Below are 21611 nucleotides of genomic sequence, written 5' to 3'. Positions count from 1 at the left end.
ACAGGGCCATGCACCTGACCCAGACGGCAAAATTGCTGTGGCCTGGACCCGTCCCACACCGACACTTTCATCCGGCCCACATACTGCATGGAATGATGCCACTTGGGCGGTCCGCTCCTGTTTACCAGATCTGGGCCAGAACCAAGCCATAGCAATGCCACATGTGCTACATATTTGCCAAAGGTGGCCCATATTTGTTTTGTGATATTTGGGCCATATACACCATTTACCACACGGGCCACTTCAGGGTCACATCCAGATTACTTGTTGCCAAGAGCACCGCATCTTTGCCAAAAAAGGCCCACATTTGATTTGGCATATTTGGGCCATATTTGCTATTATACATGTGGGCCACTTCAGGCTCACATCCACTTTGTCAGGGCCAGAAGAAGGCCATCAGTGCCGCATCATGGCCTGAAGTGGCCCACATCCGGACGCTATCTGGGGAGGAGCTGTTAATGACTTGCTCAACAATATTTCAGCAGGGGAGACACATGCTTACATAGGGGGCCTCAACTCTGGTCCTCTGACTGATGTGATGATGTACACTCTAACCACTGCTAATATGTTTATAAGGAGCCATGTTGCCATGGCAACAGAGAGCCATACTCACGGCATACTTCTGGGTTTTCATCAGAGTTGTCCCCACAGTCGTCCTCACCATCGCACTTCCAGCCCAGAGGCTTACATAGGGTGTTGTTACACTGGTACTCATCCAGGGGGCAGTGTCTACCAACTAGTTTTGAGAGGGACCAGAATGATGCAGAGTAGAAGAAATTCAGTATTTTGCATAAAGCACTTAAGCGTTCTTGGCAGAGGTTATTCAAGAAAAAAAAGATATATATATATTAAGTTATATTCTATTCTGATATTCTATTCTAATATTCTAGGTCTACTCTACAAGAGGAGCTGAATTTATTCATCTTTTTTTGTTTTGCACCCAGGTCTTGGGCATCCTGTATCTGGTAAAGCAGGTGAAGGCAGGCAAGAATGCACACGCTGGTGTCTCTCACCCCCGCTGTCACACTTCTCCTCGTCGCTGCCGTCCATACAGTCAGCATCAGCGTCACAGCGCCAGCGGATGGGGATGCAGTGGCCGTTCTTACACTGGAACTGGTCGCTGTCACACCGCACATCACAGCCATTCTAGAGAACGAGATCTCCGATCAGCATCGCCTGTCTCCCTCAGGTCACAGCTACAGCTGCAGGTAACAGCTATTTTCATTACTGATCAATCTATAGACCTCTTTTTTGACTTACTGATGAATCACTAGTCTACAAACTGTTCCCACAACCCAAAGTGACGTGTTAAAGCTGCATGAGGGAATGTTTTTTTAGTAAAATATCACCTTTTAATTGGCATTAGTGTTGAAAATGCCACCCCAAGCCCCATTCATTCATTCACTCATTCACTCATTCACTCATTCGTTCATTATTCAAACCGCTTATCCTACTCAGGGTCACAAGGACGCTGGAGCCTATCCCAGCAGTCATTGGGCGGCAGGCGGGGGAGACACCCTGGACAGGCCGCCAGGCCATCACAGGGCCGGCACGCACACGCACACACACACATGCACACCTAGGGACAATTTAGTACGGTGGTTGACCTGACCTACATGTCTTTGGACTGTGGGAGGAAACCGGAGCCCCTTGAGGAAACCCATGCAGACACGGGGAGAACATGCAAACTCCACACAGAGGACGACCCGGGATGACCCCCAAGGTTGGACTACCCCGGGGCTCAAACCCAGGACCTTCTTGCTGTGAGGCGACAGCGCTAACCACTGTGCCACCGACCCCAAGCCCCACTGAAAACTTTTTCCTTCCATTGATCTGCCTGTCTGTCGACTGCTGAGCACATCCCACGCTCTTCCACACAATTTTTACTGGCGCACAGGAAGTGACAAATGTTACGCATTTAAAGACTAGTGTTTATCTCATGTGTATGTTATATTCAAGCCCTGAAACTGAAATCAATTACTTTGACTTTTTTGTTAAACACAAATGAAAAAATATAAGAAGTCACGATGTTAGAAGCCAAGAAGCCACGAGCCACAACTGTCTTGACATGAAACAGAACTGTCTACTGTCACACAGCACAGATTCTTTTGTATGCAGATAAAAAAAAAAACCCATTTACTTAGTCTGACCTGACCAGAAGCCACAAAAACCCCTCAAGGATTCATTTTATCATGACACGAATCAGAGTAAATCATTTATGAAGCTGGAATCATGACATGTTTGGTATCCATTACATGAAACATGTTTACAACTACAAACCACCACAGCTACCATCAGTTTCCTGTGGGCTCGGGGGGTTTCCCAAGTCTCACCTCATCTGAGCCGTCTGCACAGTCATGATCCCCGTCACACTTCCAGCGCCCGGCGATGCAGCGGCCATTTGTACAGGCAAACTCACTCTCCGAGCACTGACGGGGCACTGAGGACAGAGGACAGACGAGTAAGATGGGACAGAGGGGACAGTTTAGGACAAAACAGAGAAGAGAGGAGAGAATTCTGGGAAAAAGGCAACAGGAAGGTCCTACAAAGAGCTGGTCATACAGGGACAGAAAGGCTCATCTCACGGGACTGACATGAAGCAGAGAGACAGGAGAGGGACGCAGTGGGACAATAAGCAGGGTAGGCAAGATCACAACGACAGACAGGGGGTTCAGACTGTGAGCGTGGAGACCAGCCGGGGGTACACTGAGAACAACTGGGTTTTCTGGAGTTGTGAATGGATGAGTTGGAACAGTGGAGACACCTACCTCTGGGTCACGCCAACGGGCCAGTGTGAAATGCAAAACAGATATGAGATGTGAGATGTGCAAACGGACACAGTACAATGTCATCCAATGCAGTAGTAGAAAAAAAAAAATCAAAATCTCAACCATGCATGCATCTGAGTCCACACTGTACAACATGCCTAACACACACACACACACACACACACACACACACACACACACACACACACACACACACACACACGAGAGATGATTCACTGCTAAAACCTGGTGATCGTGAACAGCTTTTTCATCTGGACCATAACATGTGACACCAGCCAGCGTGTTGAGAGGACGAGGGATCTGTGAGGGACGGCAGTTGTCGGACCTACCGCACTTGTCTTCATCTGAATTGTCCCCGCAGTCGTTGTCATAGTCACACTGCCAGCGGCCAGGCACACAGCGGTTGTTCTTGCAGCGGAACTGGTAGGGCTCGCACGTCCGTTCATCTGGAGACCAAACGGACACAGTGAGGAGGCGCTGCCCGAAAACTGAGCCAGCACTCTGACTTTCTGCATAGTCTTTCCTCCTCTCATTCCAGACCTCCTTCCATCTGACCCTTCCTCACTTTCCTAAAGCTTTTCTCGTTTCACTGCCTTCTTACCGCACTCCTCCTTTGGTTCATCTGAAGAATCTCCACAGTCGTCCTCACCGTCGCACTTCCAGCGAGCTGGGATGCAGCGGCCGGAGTCCTTGCAGCGGAACTCGTCCACGCCACAGGTCATCTGGGCTGCAGAGGGAGAGAAATCAGAAAAGGATGAAAAAAGATTGACATTTTGGAGAGGGGAGAAAGAATGCTTCGGTGTTGAAATGTGTACAAATGTGAGAAACACTTACTGCAGTTGGCGGGCTCATCAGATCCGTCGACACAGTCATTGTCTCTGTCGCACACCCACACCCGCGGGATACAGCGTTTGGTGATGGCACACTGGAACTGGTTGGGAGCGCACGTTACTTCCGCTGCATAAGGTAGAGAGATCACGCCACCATTCAGCATGTGAAATACACTTTATACAGCATATCTGGACAATTTCTGTTGGTTAAAGTGGCATCAAGTAATTTAATACATCACTTAATTAATTTTGTTGGCATAGTGTGATGGCTATGGGAGACTGACACAATCACCACTCAGATCAGTTCCCCAGAAGCCTTGTTTTCGCTATTAATTTTATTTGCCATGTGGGCGTCCGGGTGGCGTGGCGGTCTATTCCGTTGCCTACCGACACAGGGATCACCAGTTCGAATCCCCGTGTTACCTCCGGCTTGGTCAGGCATCCCTACAGGCACAATTGGCCGTGTCTGCGGGTGGGAAGCCAGATGTGGGTGTGTGTCCTGGTCACTGCACTAGCGCCTCCTCTGGTCGGTCGGTCGGGTCACCTATTGGGGGGGAGGGGCAGCTGGGGGGAAAAGCATGATCCTCCCATGCGTTACATCCCCCTGGCAAAACTCCTCACTGCCAAGTGAAAAGAAGCGGCTGGTGACTCCACATGTATCGGAGGGGGCATGTGGTAGTCTGCTGCCCTCCCCGGATCAGCAGAGGGGGTGGAGCAGCAACCGGGATGGCTCAGAAGAGTGGGGTAATTTGCCAGATAAAATTAGGGAGAAAGAGGGGGGAAAAATCCCCCTCCAAAAAAAAGGTTTTTTGTTTGCCACAAGGCATGAAGCCTCCCAGGAAATATAAGGATTGCTTTACAGCACACAAGTATAGCAATTTTTCGTTCCCTCATGTGTGACCATAGCTCCTCTTCTTCTGTGGTTGTCATTTGAGCTGCAGCTTTTAGTTACACTATAGTTGTCTTTGCAACAGCTGGTGTCTGTGGCGTAGGCAGAAATCACAGTGTGATTTTCTCTGTGTGGGCACAGAGAAAATCAGGTGGGCCTAGCCCATTCAAGAACTTGGGTGGGCCTGAGTGTTTAGTGGGTGTCAACAGCTACACGGCAGGTTGCTGTAAAAGATGCTGCTGAAATTCAAAAAAGTTACTTGGTGTCGCTTTAACTATAGGCTGCTGTTATGCACGCCCCCTGCTCGCCGTTTGTTTTGTCTCACTTCTGCAGGTCTTTCCTGTTACAAAGACTGGAACTACTATATGAGGAGGCCTGGACAATGCCCTGAGAGACACTTCTCCCCACATTGGCAGCACCCCTTTTTGCCATTCTTATGGTTGTGTGCTTGTTGTTTCACAATTTTTTCTTTAGTGTTCTAGGAAGAAGTAAGGCTTATTTTCAAGGCTTTACTCCTGTTAGGCCAAGTTCTTCCTTATGGTTTGCCCAGGTGCTGCTTTCGCTTGGTTGTTTCCGGTCCTTCTTTTCCCCTTTATTGGTTTGATACTTGTATAGTTTTGGTATTTTCTTTTGGGCCCCTAAACTCAGGGTGTTGTGTTATTGACCTTGTTTAACAAACCTTTTTCCCTCATGGGTCATGACAGCTGTCTATTATCATTTGTATCCAGTCAGATGAATAAATGTGAAATGAGAGATAGTCCTATGGAACTAAAGATGGGGGTGGAGTGAGGTGGTAGTGGACTTACGACAGTCTTTCTCATCCTCTCCTTCGCCACAGTTGTCCTGTCCATTACAACGGAAGATGCCTGGGATGCAGCGACTGGGGTGGCTGCATTTAAATTGACTGGGCAGGCACACGTGAATATCTGGAAACACAACAAAGGGATGAATTAGAGAAGAAGACAGGACACGAACTTGGGAGGATAAAACCTTGAAAGTATGCCTTATTATTTGTACCACAATTAGCCTCATCGGAGTTGTCCTGGCAGTCGTTGTCTCCATCGCAGATGTAAGCAGGGTTGGTACAAATGCCCGTACCGCACTGGAACTGGCCTGGTCGGCACTTAAACTCAGCTGGAAGGTGGAAGCACGACAAGACGGTGTCACACCAGCACACACTTAACAGGAGCAACGCACTCATAAAACCTCAAATTCGTTACTTACGGCAGTCTGCCGGCTCATCCGACCAGTCCCCGCAGTCATCCTCAGTATCGCATTTCCACCAAAATGGAATACACTTGTCATTCTTGCAAACAAACTGAAGTGAAAGCAAATGCAAGACTGTGGTTATTTTTTAGTCTCTGATGTATCTAACATGCAGAAGAAAGGAAAAACATATGGCATACCACCAGCTTTAGTAAACTCACCTGGCTGGCGGTGCAGTTGGACATGCACTGTTTGCCATCTGCTGCCAGGTAGAAGTTGGTGGGACAGGCACACTTGTATCCCCCTCCAGGTGAGAGCAGACATAGATTACTGCAGCCTCCATTGTCGGTCTGGCATGGGTGGTCAGCCACTGTAGGATAACATATAGACGAGGGATGAAAAGGAGGGGGAGGGGTCAGAAGGGTGAGAGGACAAAGCCCCAGATAGTAAAAAGCAGACAGGAACAGGTGACCTAGTCATACCGTCAGGCTGGCGGTAAGGATGGTAGATGTGGATGTCCATGGGTCTGTGCAGGGTGCTGATCAGCGTGGTCTTGTTGATGCCCAAGGTCTTGTGGGCCCTGTTGATGGACTTGGTCTCCCAGTCTGTCCAGTAGATGTACTCCTCAAACAGAGTCATGGCAAATATGTGGGGGATGTCTTGACTCAGAACTACAGGTATATACACACAAGGAGAAATGAGTCAGAAACACACTGCAGTGGTGAATAAAAGCAGAGAAAACAAGGGAATTTGTGAGTGTGCATCTGAGTGTGAGTGCTTTTAGACAAATCTGTCAGAGTCAAAAAATCTAAGAACTCCACACACGTAATTGTCCTTTTTCTCTCCTCACTATAGTTCCCATATAAAAGGTATTTTCAAGGTGTTATCCAACATTAGTTGCAGGAAGGAATTCAGAAAGCACATATTTACACACATGCACCATGTGTCTGAGGAGGTCATACCTGTGTGTCTGTTACTTCCATCTAAGCTGGCAAATTCAATATAGTCCTCCCTGGCATCAGCCCAGTAGATGCGGTCATTAATGAAGTCCAGCGTCAGGCCGTTGGGCCAGGTGATCTTATCTTTCACAATGACACTCCTGTTGGTGCTGTCCATCCCTATCCTGCCAATGTGGGGGTTGTCGCCCCAATCTGACCAGTACAGGTACCTGTAAGGGACACACTGTATCAGGTGCACAGCTACAAAAAATTATATACCTCAGAGGGTAAGAATAAAGACTTGGGTCAGAGACAATTAGGACATTTGCTTTGTTTATATGTAGCGAATTCAGGGGGCAGCCGGGAACTGCCGCTGTCCCGCGAACCCGGGTCTTCCACACCATGGGCAACCACGTTAACTCCCTGACTAAAGGGTCTGACCCCTTAACCAACCAGCCAGTGAGTCTACACATCTGTGGTCGTTACCTCCATCCACCCATTATCCAAGCCACTTATCCTGCTCTCAGGGTCACGGGGATGCTGGAGCCTATCCCAGCAGTCATTGGGCAGCAGGGGGGGAGACACCCTGGGCAGGCCACCACGCCATCACAGCCCCCCCCCCCCACATACAAACACACATTCATACCAAGGGACAATTTAGTACGGCCGATTCACCTGACCTACATGTCTTTGGACTGTGGGAGGAAACCGGAACACCCGAAGGAAACCCGCACGAACATGCAAACTCCACACAGAGACCTGGAACAACTCCAAAGGTTGGACTACCCCAGGCCTCGAATCCAGGACCTTCTTGCTGTGAGGCCACCACGCTTACCACTGTGCCGCCTGACAGCGAATGATTGCTTATGGCATGAAACAGGTGAAGCAGTGCTTCACCAAAAAACTTAACACACATATCACATAAAACATCGTTTTTAGATGCTAACATTTCATTAGAATGACTATTTCCTCTGTGAATCAAACAAAAAGGTGTCACTGTTAAAAGAAAATGTGTTGTGGGTACTGTGCAACACAGCGCCCTCTTCAGGTGACACAGGGAGTGTTCTGCTTCACTAACCCAATGTTAGTGAATGTAAGTTGACGTAGTACCTTACACGTTGTTGTTTGGACACTTATGGTTTATGACGTGTTTTAACGCCCACCCAGTGAAGCAGTGCTTTACCCAGTCTTTCCTCGACCTGAAAATGATTGACACCCGTCTAACCAATCAGAGAACACCAGTTCAGCCTTTCTGATCCTTGATCATACCTTTCGGTATTCGAAGCGTGGTGAAAGATAAGACAAGAAAGATAAGAAAAAGAGATTAGCCTAAGATAAATTAGTGGTTACTATAGTAGTTTTTGGTGGTTCGTGTATTGTAAATATTATAATAATTAATTAATCTGTTCAGATCTTTATTGTTCAACTTTATTGTTCATCTTTATATTTGCATTTTTGATCTTGACCTCGTATAGTAGCCCTGTACTGTAGGCTAACGTTAGTTGTTCTAACTAGCTTAGCTGCGCAGGAGCTAGCTAGCTGCTAAGTTAGCTAGCTCCTGCGCAGTCTTTAGCAATTTTTGCAAAGAAGAATTGTGTTGGATGCAAGCATCGTGGACCAGATCCTACACGAATCTTTTCACACTTTCTCCTATGAGGAAAAACTAGGAGTGACGGCACAGGGGCGACCAAAGCCCCCCATCAAGCTGGTGCAGAGAGTGGGCTCGGTAAGTCGGCGTTTTAAGTGTTCTAGGTATGACAAGGTGGAGTGGATAACGGGGAGTGTGCTAACAAACCGCTTGCATTGCTGGCCTTGCGTGATGTGTAAGTGTGCTGCTGCTGCAGGAGATGGGTGTTCTTCAAAGTTTGCAAGAGCCTACGACATTTTGACAGATCTGTTAAGCTTCAAGAAAAACCAAAGGAGCGTGTCAGTGCAGCCGTGCAGTCAAGTCTGTTGGGAAATGTGAAGATTTATACTCTGACTGATGAAGGCAAGCGTCTCCAGCTGGCAAAGCATAACGACACGGTCCGGAACACCCGTGACATTCTGAAAAGGTTGATTGATTCGGTGTCATTATTGGGTCGTCAGGAGCAGCATTTAGGGGGCATGATGAGAGTGAAAAGTCCGATAATAAAGGAAACTACAGAGAGATGGTAGAAATGTTTTCCCGCTATGATGATGTTCTGGCTGCTCATTTGAAATTGTCCAGTGTGTTTTCTAGGATGTGTAAGACCATACAACATGATCTGACTGAAGCCATTGCTGCTATGCTACCGTTCAGCAGATAAAAAGTGAGATTGCCGCTGCGCCTTTTTTTTTTTTTACCTTTTTGGTCAGCAGCCGCCACTGACACACACACACACACACAGGAACATCCCAGGAGATTGGCGTGCCATTACTCTTACCCGTAGCGTACATCCACAGCCACGGCACGTGGTTCTCGCAGACCAGTGTTGACCAGGACCGTCCGATATGCCCCGTTCAGCTTGGACACTTCGATAGTGTCCCGCCCCTTGTCACACCAGTACAGGTTTCCTCCCACCCAGTCAACAGCCAGGCCGTCGGGGTTGCTGAGTGATGTGCGGTGGAGAACCTATCAAATAGATGAAACATACTTCATCTATCTTTTTCTGCACCACAAAAGCCTTACCTTTCTCAGTAAACCCCATGTCTCCACTGTATGCAGTACAACAGGGTACGAATAAGGAAAAACAGCAGCGAGAACAGAAAACATTTTCAATACCAGTAAATAAAGACAGGACAAATAACTGAGAGGACCACCAGTACATCCTCTCTTGATCCATGGATGTGATTATGCCAAACTGACCTGAACGTCACTGCCGTTGATGTGCATGCGCCTGATCATGCTGCCTTGAGTGGTCACATCAGTCCAGTAGATCATCTGCTGGCGATAGTCAAAGTCCAGGGCCACTGCGTTGTTCAGACCCTGCAAGGCCACACAGCAGCTGCATTACATTTTGTCCAGGAACAATGAGCTACATGCTGAAGTAGTGTGCAGAATCACAGAGGCTGGAAATAGGATGTATTGTTCTAGCCTGTTTGAGCAAGGTGTAGTTGGAGCCATCCAAGTTGAGCTTCCTCAGGTAGTAGCGGTTGGCAAAGATCAGGAAGGGTTCTTCATCTGAAAAAAGGGAAACGAGACATCGAAGTGGATTTGAATTTAGCATGCATATTAAAGGAGAACGTCCTCCGTTTGACGTGTTTCTCACCAGAAGTAGACTTGCAGATGGTGGGGTCTTCAAAGCTGAGCTGGAAACCTTCCACACACAGACAGTGGAAGCTGCCGTGTGTGTTGATGCAGCGCTGGGTACAGGGATAGGTGGTGGTGCATTCATCTATGTCAATGCACGTCTTCCCATCGTCCTTCAGACGGAAGCCGGGGTTGCACCTACACTGTAAAGAGACACAGCAGAAAGCAGGTAACGTTTTCTAGCGCTACCCGTGTATATTCATGCACATCTCTGGATAGCGTATGACCACTTCCTGAGATGTTTGCTTACCTTAAAGCCAATCTTAAGGTCTTCACAGAGCTGGGAGCAGCCACTCAGTTTGCTGTTGAGACACTCGTTGACAAAGCAGTTCAACTCATCAGAGCCATCTCCGCAGTCATCATTACGGTTACACAGCAAAGTGTCACTGACACAGTTTCCATTACTGCAGGCATATGCTGTGTCGTTGCACTTCTTCTCTGATTCAGGAAAAAGGAAAAGAAAAGAATGTGAATGAATGAAATTGTGTTTAAAACTTTCAGAAATGTCTACAGATGAAAAGATAAAGTACTCAATGGCTACAAAAAGAAAAAACTGCAAGTGTTGGTGTCACAGAGGAAGCAGTGTGTGTCTAACCTGGGCCATTGCAGTGGGGGTTCTTGGGGGCTTCGTCAGAGTGGTCGTGACAGTCGAAGTCTCCGTCACACTCCCATGAGCTCTGGATAAGACAGCGGCCGTTGGCACAGCGGAACTCATTGGGACCACATGTCGGGTACTCTGGAGGAAGAGGTGGTTCAGAAGAGTCGTTAAACAGTAAGGAGGGAGGGAAACAAGGAAGCTAACTTTCTGTTAGGCCAGTACCGCAGGGCAGTCCACTCACCACACTCCATGGACTCGTCTGACCCGTCGCTGCAGTCTTTGTCATAGTCACACACAAAGTGCTTGGGGATGCACTGTCTGTTCTGGCACATGAACTCATTGCTCCTGCATGTGTTGTTGAACACTGAGGAGAAGAAGTTACTGGAGGCTTCAAAGAAACACAGACTGAAGGCACCAGAAAACCACAAACTTCCTCAAAGAAAATGAACAGGTTAATTGGACTGCATTTTATATAGCACTTTTCTAGCTGCAACAGCAATTCAAAGCACTTTACAATTAATTAATGCCTCACATTCACCCCCCCCCCCCACACACACACATACACACATACTCATACACCAATGGCCGTGTCAACCATGCAAGGTAACAACCAGCTCATCTGGAGCAGTTAGGGATTAGGTGTGTTGCTGAGGGACACCTTGACATTTTTGCCAAGAGGAACTGAAGATTGAACTGGCAACCCTTCAGTTACCAGATGACCTGCTCAACCTCCTGAGCTACTCCTGGGGGATCCCAAGGCGTTCTCAGGCCAGATTGGACATGTAGTCCCTCCAGTGAGTTCCGGGTCTACCCAAGGGTCTCCTCCCAGTTGGATGTGCCTGGAAAACCTCCAAAGAAGGTGTCCAGGAGGCATCCTAATCAGATGCCCGAACCACCTCAACTGGCTCCTTTTGATGCGAAGGAGCAGCGTCTCTACTCCGAGCTCCCTCCGAATGTCCGAGCTCCTCACCCTATCTCTAAGGCTGAGCCCAGACATCCTACGGAGGAAAATCATTTCAGTCACTTGTACCCACGATCTCACCCTTTCGGTCACTACCCAAAGCTCATGACCATAGGTGAGGGTTGGAACAAAGATTGACAGGTAAATTGAGTGCTTTGCCTTCCAGCTCAGCTCCCTCTTCACCACAATGGTCCGGTACAACATCCGCATTACTGCTGATGCTGCACCAATCCGCCTGTCAATCTCCCGCTCCATCCTACCCTCATTTGTGAACAAGACCCCGAGATACTTGAACTCCTTCACTTGAGGCAACAACTCATCCCCAACCTGGAGGAAGCAATCCACCATTTTCTGGTAGAGAACCATGGCCTTAGACTTGGAGGTGCTGACTCTCATCCCAGCCATTTCACACTCAGCTGCAAACCGCCCCAGTGCACGCTGGAGGTCGCGTTCTGATGAAGCCAACAAACCACATCATCTGTGAAAAGCAGAGATGCAATTCTGAGGTTCCCAAAATGGACACACTCCTCACCTTGGCTGCACCTTGAGATCCTGTCCATGAGTATCACAAACAGAATCGGAGACAAGGGACAACCTTGGCAGAGTCCGACACCCACCGAAAATGTGTTTGACGTGCTGAGAATGCGGACACAGCTCTCACTTTGGTTATACAAGGACCAGATGGCTTGTAGCAACTGCCCCGGTACCCCATACTCCCACAGTACCCCTACAGAGTGCCCCAGGGTACATGGTCATAAGCCTTCTCCCAAGTCTACAAAACACATGTAGACTGGCTGGTTAAACTCTCATGCCCCCCTCAGCACTTCTGCAAGGGTAAAGAGTTGGTCAGTTGTTCCACGGCCAGGACGGAATTTGCATTGTTCCTCCTGGATCCGAGGTTCAACAATTGGTCAGAGCCTCCTTTCCAGGACCCTAGAGTAGACTTTCCCAGGGAGGCTGAGCAGTGTGATGCCCCGATAATTGGGAGCACACCCTCCGGTCCTCTGATATAGACCCTCTAATATTCTACTTAATAATAATACCCTCTGTATTATTCTACTTGTTAAAAATGTATTGCACCGAGATTACACGTGCAGTAGTACTAGAATATGGTGATTCACACACACACACACACACACACACACACACACACACACACACACACACACACACACACACACACACACACACACACACACACACACATCATTTGAATACATTCAACTCCTGTAAGTACATCCTTACCACAGCCAGCTTTGACGCTCTCATCCGCTCCATCAGGACAGTCACTGTCCCCGTCACACTTCCAGCGCTGAGGTACACACACATGAGATCCTGGACACTGAAAAGCCTCAGGACTGCATGTCTTCGTCTCTGTTACACAGAACGATTGTTTTCAGTCTTTCAGTCGACTTCCTTCATTACCCAAAAGTGGGATGTTGTACTGTACAGTGAGCTCAAAGAAACTAGCCGATATTGATATTTCTTGGGGGGGGGGTTAAGATTTGTGCCATTTAGAGAGGCAAATGTGTGATATCTTCATCACCTTTCTTTAAATGTATAAGCCTGAACATAATGGTTTGAAGCATTTGGAAACCTTAGATCCTGTATCTGTACTTAAGGCATTACCAGCACCCACATACTCAACAGCATTGTACAGCTGAAAAAAATCTAAACTCTTTTATAACTGCCCGTCCAAAAACCAAAACAGTTTCATGCCCAAGCTGAAGTACAACCTGGAAAAAATGGTTATCTTGTCCTGTGATAATGTCAAGATGGATATTTTTAGGGTTGGGAGTGTTCAACACTCACTGCATTTGCTGTCTTCATCGGTGCTGTCACCACAGTCATCAGTCCCGTCACACACCCAGCGGTTGGGGATGCAGCGGTGGTTTCCACACTCAAACTGGGAGGGCGAGCAAAACTTATCTAGATGACATTTGCAGAAGGAATGTGCAAAAACAAAAACATGAGTTCCAAAACAAAGCCGTGCTAAGGAAGGCTTCTGGGGCAGCTGGTTTGAGTGATATTTTTCAAGTGTCTCTACTGACCACAGTGGGCTTCATCTGCTCCATTCTCACAGTCATTCTCCTTGTCACAGGTCCAGCTCATGGGGATACAGCGGCCGCTTGGACAGGCAAAGAATGGTGGTGGACAGTTTGTCTTCCCACTCTCTGTAAGAGAGACAGACAGGGAGACGCGACAGCAAGGTTAGGATACGAGACACAAAGCAGCAGTAATACCGTCAAATACTTCAGATATGCCTTGTGATGGCCTGGCGGCCTGTCCAGGGTGTCCCCCCGCCTGCCACCCAATGACTGCTGGGATAGGCTCCAGCATCCCCGCGACCCTGAGAGCAGGATAAGAGGTTTGGATAATGGATGGACTTCAGATATATCTTCGGCTAAAATGATGCTGGATGCAGAGTTCACATTCCTTTAATTTGAAAAAGCCCAATTCGACCTTGATATATGCCATCTGTTAAAGACATGGAATACATATGTGTGAATGAGAGGGAGGACAGTGGAATGGTGAGGAGGCAAGGAGTAGAGGTGACAAAGGTGGATGAGTTTAAATACTTGGGGTCAACTGTCCAAAGTAACGGGGAGTGCAGAAGAGAGGTGAAGAAGAGAGTGCAGGCAGGGTGGAGTGGGTGGAGAAGAGTGTCAGGAGTGATTTATGACAGAAGGGTACCAGCAAGAGTTAAAGGGAAGGTTTACAAGATGGTTGTGAGACCAGCTATGTTATATGGTTTGGAGACAGTGGCACTGATTAAAAGACAGGAGGCGGAGCTGGAGGTGGCAGAGATGAAGATGATAAGATTTTCACTGGGAGTGACGAAGAAGGACAGGATTAGGAACGAGTATATTAGAGGGACAGCTCAGGTTGGACGGTTTGGAGACAAAGCAAGAGAGGCAAGATTGAGATGGTTTGGACATGTGTGGAGGAGAGATGCTGGGTATATTGGGAGAAGGATGCTGAATATGGAGCTGCCAGGGAAGAGGAAGGCCAAAGAGGAGGTTTACGGATGTGGTGAGAGAGGACATGCAGGTAGCTGGTGTGACAGAGGAAGATGCAGAGGACAGGAAGAAATGGAAATGGACAATCTGCTGTGGCGCCCCCTAACAAAAGCAGCCGAAAGTAGCAGTAGTAGTAGATTCAACAAATGATGCGATGAACTAATGATTTAACCTTAACTTGTAGGCATATTGCAAAGACTGTCAAGATACCTGGGCAATTTCTCTCATCAGAGAAGTCTCCACAGTCATTGGCTCCATCACACTGCCAAGAGGGGGCGTAGCAGAGAGTAGTGAACTCACACTTCTGAAACGTCACCCCCTTCACCCCCAGAAGGAAGTAGCTTGAACAGTCCGTGGCGGCTTAACAGAGAAGATAGCGTTACTTCATACCATGGTCTGGAAACATCTATTTATTTAAATGGCTTATCTATCACGCTTGAGTTGGATGTGTACTGTGACCTACAGCAGCTCATCTCATCACTTGCATCCTCACAGTCCACCTGCTGGTTACACTTGCTGGAGTTAGAGATGCAGCCTCCGTCTCGGCACTGGAACTGGTCTGCTGAGCACAGTGTGGCTGCAAGAAGCACAAATACAAAAGGATTAAAAACACAAAGAATAACAAACTACAGCAGTCACAAGAGGAGGGTTTATTCAATTTAATGTGTCAAATGTTGGGAGATGCTTAACTCACTGTTGCAGAAAAGTTCATCTGAACTGTCTCCACAGTCATCTTGTCCATTGCACCAGGAGCTATGCCCAACACACCGTCCATTCACACACCGTCTGTAGCCCTTCTTACACACACGGTTGGCTGAGAAGCACAGATGAACCATGAAAGTCACAAAATCTTCATGAAAAAGTGTACGGATGTGAATGGTTTGAGTCAGTCATGAAGGTTTGGTGACTGAAGTACCACGCACCACAATAGGACTGCTTCTCATCAGACTTGTCCTTGCAGTGGGCCCTGCCGTCACAAGTCAGGGTGTAGTTGACACAGTCTCCATTTCCACACTCAAAATCCTCGATGCTACTACATGTAGTGTTCAGAGCTGAGAGGACAGAGACAGACGTTGTGGCAGGTACCGGGACACAGTCTGAAAAACTAGTTTAAACATTAAACATCATCCAAAGCCTGTCGCACTCCAACTGCAGACTCAAATTACCACATGGATCATCTATCTCCATCTCTTCCTGTCCTCTGCATCTTCCTCCGTCACACCAGCCACCTGCATGTCCTCCCTCACCACATCCATAAACCTCCTCTTTGGCATTCCTCTTCTCCTCTTCCCTGGCAGCTCCATATTCAGCATCCTTCTCCCAATACACCCAGCATCTCTCCTCCACACATGTCCAAACCATTTCAATCTTGCTTCTCTTGCTTTGTCTCCAAACCGTCCAACCTGAGCTGTCCCTCTGATATACTCGTTCCTAATCCTGTCCTTCTTCGTCACTCCCAATGAAAATCTTATCATCTTCAACTCTGCCACCTCCAGCTCCACCTCCTGTCTTTTCATCACTGCCACTGTCTCCAAACCATACAACATAGCTGGTCTCACTACCATCTTGTAAACCTTCCCTTTAACTCTTGGTGGTACCCTTCTGTCACACATCACTCCTGACACTCTTCTCCACCCACTCAACCCTGCCTGCACTCTCTTCTTCACCTCTCTTCTGCACTCCCCGTTACTTTGGACAGTCGACCCCAAGTCGACTCTACTCCTTGCATCCTCATGATTCCACTGTCCTCCCTCTCATTCACACATATGTATTCCATCTTGCTCCTACTAACTTTCACTCCTCTTCTCTCCAGTGCATACCTCCACCTCTCCAGGCTCTCCTCCACCTGTACCCTACTCTCGCTATAGATTACAATGTCATCCGCAAACATCGTAGTCCACAGAGACTCCTGCTTGATCTCGTCTTTCAACCTGTCCATCACCATTGCACACAAGAAAGGGTTCAGAGCCGACCCTTGATGTAATACCACCTCCACCTTGAACTTATCTGTCATTCCTACCGCACACCTCACCACTGTCACACTTCCCTCATACATACCCTGCACCACTCCTACACACTTCTCTGCTACTCCTGACTTCCAACACATCTCCTCTCTCGGCACCCTGTCATATGCTTTCTCTAAATCCACAAAGACACAATGTAACACAATGTAACAATGTAACTGCAGACTCATTTCTATGCCCCAAACTATTTATTACCAACACAGGTGTTGTCTTCCAAAAGCCTCCTGTCGCCACGACAACTGCAGTTGACCCTTCCTCCAGAGGTCAGCAAACACAGGTCCTGACAGCCTCCGTTGTTCACACGACACAGAGAGAACTCACCTGTGTGGTGGAAGGCAACGTTAAGAAAACAAGCTTGACAAACTGCACACACATGACTGAAATCAATGTCTGCACAATACACGTAGTGCAAAATAAACACACACACACACCTACAGTGAGGTGTGATTACAGACATATGAATGCAGCCTGGCTCCTGTGGTGTGTAACTCAAAGTGATGCTATCTATCTATCTATCTATCTATCTATCTATCTATCTATCTATCTATCTATCTATCTATCTATCTATCTATCTGTCCGTCCGTCCATCTATCTATCTATTTATCTAAGTGGATGGGGTGTGCTGCCATCACCACCAGTTGACCGTGTGTGTGGGTGTCGGGGGTACTGGGGCTAGCGCAGCAGAAGACTGCTGAGTGGGAGCAGGCAGTCTGCACTGCAGGGGAGGTGTGCTGACAGACTGGAATAAGGGCTCTATTGATTTAGAGAAATAGGGACAGGAGGAAATGTAGAAAAACAAGAGATGAGATGAGATGGACAGGTATGGGCAAAGGTGCAGCATGGCCATTCGAAGGTGTGTGTGTGTGTAATGATAAAGATGTGATGTTAGAATTGTGAATCCCAGGTGGTCTTATTCTAGCTGTGTGTGTGTGTGTGTGTGTGTGTGTGTGTGTGTGTGTGCGTGTAAGTCTTCTCTGCTGTGTCACACTCTCAGATTACTTTTGTCACCTCATTACCTCGTCTGTTGAGGCAGAACAGTGTGTGCGTGTGTGTGTTTTACTGCCTGTGACCACACAACTTGAATGATTTCTCTTGTGGAGAACTGATGTTATTACAGGCTTAAGTAAAGAAGTCAGGTCGGAGATGTGACTTCCTGACACTCTGTGCAGCAGCACATCTTCGCTGATAAGAAGGCTGCAAACCTATTCAGCCAACTCCTTACTCAATTCTGGCATTTTCTGAATTTAACTGTAGCCGCCCCCTGTTTTTTCTCTCCCTAATTGTATCTGGCCAATCACCCCACTCTTCCGAGCCGTCCAGTCTTTGCTCCACCCCCTCTGCTGATCCGGGGAGGGCTGCAGACTACCACATGCCTCCTCCCATACATGTGGAGTCACCAGCTGCTTCTTTTTACCTGACAGTTTCACCAGGGGGATGTAGTGCATGGGAGGATCACGCTATCCCCCCAAGTTCCCCCTCCCCCTAGAACAGGTGCCCCGACCGATCAGAGAATGCGCTAGTGCAGCGACCAGGACACATACCCATATCCGGCTTCCCACCCACAGACACAGCCAATTGTGCCTATAGGGACGCCCGACCAAGCCGGAGGCAAAACAGGGATTCGAACTGGCGATCCCTGTGTTGGTAGGCAACTGAATAGACCGCTACGCTACCCTAACGCCCCATCTTTTGTTTTTATTTTTTTACAAGTACTTTGTGCTGAGGCTGTATGTGTTTATATGCCCCCCCCCCAAAAAAACTAGATGTGCTAATGATAATCCCAGTGATGCAGACTACTCATATATTCACTCAGACAGAGAAGAAAACCCAGATGCTACATGGGAATACACACTCCAGATGGTGACTTACAGCTGTTCGTGTCATTGGCCACGGCGACGATGCCCATCGGTTGCTGAGGGATGTCGGCGCGCAGCACTTTCATGTCTCCTCCAGTGTACTTGTCAGCCCTGAGGACCGCCCGTCTGACCCAGTCAGTCCAGAAGATGTAGTCCCCATATACAGCTAGGCCAAACGGATGGACGGGCTCGTTCTTCAGCACCACCTGTACAGGGCAACACACCCCGTCACCACCATCAGCAAACTTCAACCATGTAGCAAACTCGAATGAATAAAAATTAGCTATTGAGTGCTAGTTCAATATCAAATATGTAGACCATGGTTGCTGGTGGATGTGGTGCGAGGTCTTTAGATGTGTGTGTCTGTTTATGAGTGGGTTTGCATATTTGTTTGTCCACGTCACTCACATAACGCATGCTGCCATCATATTCACAGCGCTCGATCTTGTCTAGTGTGGCATCAGAGAAGTAAAGCTTCTCAGCACGGTGGTCTATGGCCAGCCCATTGGGGGTCCGGATGTCACTCCCAATGATCACTAGGACATTGGCACCAGTCAGGGTGGCACGCATGATACTGGGAGACTGCTCGTTCCAGTTTGTCCAGAACATCAGACTGCAGAATGAGGAGGAAGAATAAATAGGAATACTTGAGCATTCAAACAGCAACAACATCTGCAGGGACAGTGCTAAAAATTATGACCGAGCTCTGACCCCTGACACTCATCCAGAACAAAGGCTCTCGGGTGGTCCTCTCCTGACATCGTAACCACAGTGTGCCTGTCAGCGGCACCCCAACGGCTCTGGTCCACAGTGTGGCGGGTGATGGTGGAGGTTGTGTAGCTGGTCCAGTACAGCATGTCCCAGCCCCGGTGGTACGCCAAGCCCTCCACGGAGCCCACGTCTGAGAGAGAGCAGGAAGGCAAACAACAGGAAGTGAGGGGCTAGTGAGCTGAAAGGAAGCTAGAGAGATGAACTTGTTATCGATTATGGAATTCAGACACAAGTAGACAGAAAGACCAAAGAGAGGACAGGAGGAAGTGGTATTAAAAGGGCCGTGAGTGGACTGTGGCAGTAGCACAGTGCTGAACGGCAACAGAGTCAGGGCTGCAGACACACAGGCCTGCTAATAATGAGCTAGAACACTGTGTGATTTGAGGCTTTTAGCCAACAAATTGCTCACTAGAAGGTCACAGGTCCAGTTAAACAGCTAGCATATTACTTTCCACTCCTCTACCTCATCATCAGATGAGAAGGGAAAGAAAGTTCAAACTGTTTTTCAGCTTCATAACCTTAAAATGAGTAAGAGACTGAGGGTGTGGACTCCACCCCTGTGCAGGGCCCAGAAGACAGAGGAGTCAGCCAAGATGGAGAAACAGTACTGCAGCAAGTGACACTAGAGCTGCTCTACTGCTGAGGAACGTGTCCACGTGCACACACACACACACACACACACACACACACACACACTCTTCATCCAGAGACAATCAGCGGCTGGAGATTTCAAAACAATCACACAGCCGTTCATAGTTGTAGTCATACTCCATGCCAAGTAACCAGTAAGTGCTCCCTGCTTGTTATTGCAATGAAACAATGAGGCTGGAATGATCTTACAGGCGGCTTCCTGGGCTGGCCATGACTCCAGCACAACTCTGCTCTGGCCAAAAGATCAGGGACCGTCAACACCAGGTGGGACACTTTGCACTACCCCTCAACTTCTCCAGCTCCACATCACAGTTGTAAATCAACATGTGGCTGACCGGTGCTGTGACAGTCAGTATAAATTGAAGGCATCTGGACTGACATAAACATGGAGAGCAGGGCTCAGAAAGCTGAAGAGCAGGGCTCGGAAAGCTGGAGAGCAGGGCTCAGAAAACTGAAGGGAAGGGCTCAGAAAGCTGGAGAGCAGGGCTCAGAAAGCTGGAGAGCAGGGCTCAGAAAGCTGTAGAGCAGGGCTCAGAAACCTGGCAAGCAGGGCTCAGAAACCTGGCGAGCAGGGCTCAGAAACCTGGCGAGCAGGGCTCAGAAAGCTGGAGAGCAGGGCTCAGAAACCTGGCAAACAGGGCTCAGAAAGCTGAAGAGCAGGGCTCGGAAAGCTGAAGAGCAGGGCTCGGAAAACTGAAGGGAAGGGCTCAGAAAACTGAAGGGAAGGGCTCAGAAAGCTGGAGAGCAGGGCTCAGAAAGCTGGAGAGCAGGGCTCAGAAACCTGGCGAGCAGGGCTCAGAAACCTGGCGAGCAGGGCTCAGAAAGCTGGAGAGCAGGGCTCAGAAACCTGGCGAGCAGGGCTCAGAAAGCTGGACAGCAGGGCTCAGAAACCTGGTGAGCAGGGCTCAGAAAGCTGGAGAGCAGGGCTCAGAAAGCTGGAGAGCAGGGCTCAGAAAGCTGAAGAGCAGGGCTCAGAAAGCTGAAGAGCAGGGCTCAGAAACCTGGCGAACAGGGCTCAGAAAGCTGGACAGCAGGGCTCAGAAAGCTGGAGAGCAGGGCTCAGAAACCTGGCGAACAGGGCTCAGAAAGCTGAAGAGCAGGGCTCAGAAACCTGGCGAGCAAGGGTCAGAAAGCTGAGGAGCAGGGCTCAGAAAGCTGGAGAGCAGGGCTCAGAAACCTGGCGAGCAAGGGTCAGAAAGCTGGAGAGCAGGGCTCAGAAAGCTGGAGAGCAGGGCTCAGGTGTGCAGTGTAAAACAGCTAGTTCTGCTTTGCCTACTCGTAAATCAATGCCTTGAAAATCAATGAAGTGCAACAATACATTCATTCATCCCATTTCCTCTTTCTCCCCTGCTGTTAATGAATCATAAATATGTGGCCCACGTTGCTCACTGCTATGGTTCTTACTGTTCACATCTCAACATCTACTGACATCTATTGACATCTACTGGCACCTGATTGAGACGTCATGTGGAGAGACCATCTGATGACAGCCGACGTCATACAACCCACAGCATCTCTACGTCTACTGTACGTCTACTGTAGGTCCGTCTCTGCCATGCACCTCAGCTTGTTGCCTGCTGAGTGGGGACGGCGCTTGGCAGGATTTATAGCCCTCGAGTTAGGGCCAATGTTGTTTAAACTGACTAATACACACTCCAACACACACTTTTTTATGGCACTTATCTAGGTGTGCTCGCACAAAACACTTGAGTTCAGTGACTGCCCTCAGGGCAACGGTCAACAACCACCCTGATTTCTGAAGGCAAATACTATCCTTCTCTGTGCTTGTGTGTGTGGCTCTGTATCA

General features: G+C 48.5%; 1 protein-coding gene across 3 annotated transcripts in view; it reads right to left on the bottom strand.

The window, feature by feature from the left end:
* The window catches only part of LOC130106812 (low-density lipoprotein receptor-related protein 1-like), a 187923-nt gene that overhangs the window by 21594 nt on the left and 144718 nt on the right, over nucleotides 1–21611 (bottom strand). For 2 of the 3 annotated variants that reach the window (XM_056273068.1, XM_056273070.1), the window contains 30 exons: nucleotides 19094–19283; nucleotides 18791–18995; nucleotides 18396–18588; nucleotides 16722–16847; nucleotides 15426–15554; nucleotides 15197–15316; nucleotides 14966–15079; nucleotides 14713–14862; nucleotides 13534–13656; nucleotides 13295–13411; nucleotides 12728–12856; nucleotides 10763–10909; nucleotides 10519–10659; nucleotides 10174–10361; nucleotides 9883–10066; nucleotides 9709–9794; nucleotides 9480–9599; nucleotides 9058–9245; nucleotides 6677–6882; nucleotides 6197–6385; nucleotides 5936–6084; nucleotides 5733–5826; nucleotides 5526–5642; nucleotides 5315–5434; nucleotides 3624–3746; nucleotides 3391–3516; nucleotides 3119–3235; nucleotides 2334–2440; nucleotides 1014–1146; nucleotides 614–736 (listed from right to left, as the gene is read on the bottom strand). In XM_056273068.1, coding sequence (XP_056129043.1) covers nucleotides 614–736; nucleotides 1014–1146; nucleotides 2334–2440; nucleotides 3119–3235; nucleotides 3391–3516; nucleotides 3624–3746; nucleotides 5315–5434; nucleotides 5526–5642; nucleotides 5733–5826; nucleotides 5936–6084; nucleotides 6197–6385; nucleotides 6677–6882; nucleotides 9058–9245; nucleotides 9480–9599; nucleotides 9709–9794; nucleotides 9883–10066; nucleotides 10174–10361; nucleotides 10519–10659; nucleotides 10763–10909; nucleotides 12728–12856; nucleotides 13295–13411; nucleotides 13534–13656; nucleotides 14713–14862; nucleotides 14966–15079; nucleotides 15197–15316; nucleotides 15426–15554; nucleotides 16722–16847; nucleotides 18396–18588; nucleotides 18791–18995; nucleotides 19094–19283 — 4254 coding nt within the window. The remainder of the gene's footprint in view (nucleotides 1–613; nucleotides 737–1013; nucleotides 1147–2333; nucleotides 2441–3118; nucleotides 3236–3390; nucleotides 3517–3623; nucleotides 3747–5314; nucleotides 5435–5525; nucleotides 5643–5732; nucleotides 5827–5935; nucleotides 6085–6196; nucleotides 6386–6676; nucleotides 6883–9057; nucleotides 9246–9479; nucleotides 9600–9708; nucleotides 9795–9882; nucleotides 10067–10173; nucleotides 10362–10518; nucleotides 10660–10762; nucleotides 10910–12727; nucleotides 12857–13294; nucleotides 13412–13533; nucleotides 13657–14712; nucleotides 14863–14965; nucleotides 15080–15196; nucleotides 15317–15425; nucleotides 15555–16721; nucleotides 16848–18395; nucleotides 18589–18790; nucleotides 18996–19093; nucleotides 19284–21611) is intronic. The other variant, XM_056273069.1, reaches the window with a different exon arrangement.

This window comes from Lampris incognitus, chromosome 2, assembly GCF_029633865.1.
Source record: "Lampris incognitus isolate fLamInc1 chromosome 2, fLamInc1.hap2, whole genome shotgun sequence".
Classification (NCBI taxonomy): domain Eukaryota; kingdom Metazoa; phylum Chordata; class Actinopteri; order Lampriformes; family Lampridae; genus Lampris; species Lampris incognitus.
Note: the sequence above shows the minus strand (reverse complement) of the source record. Positions and strands in the feature narration are given on the sequence as shown.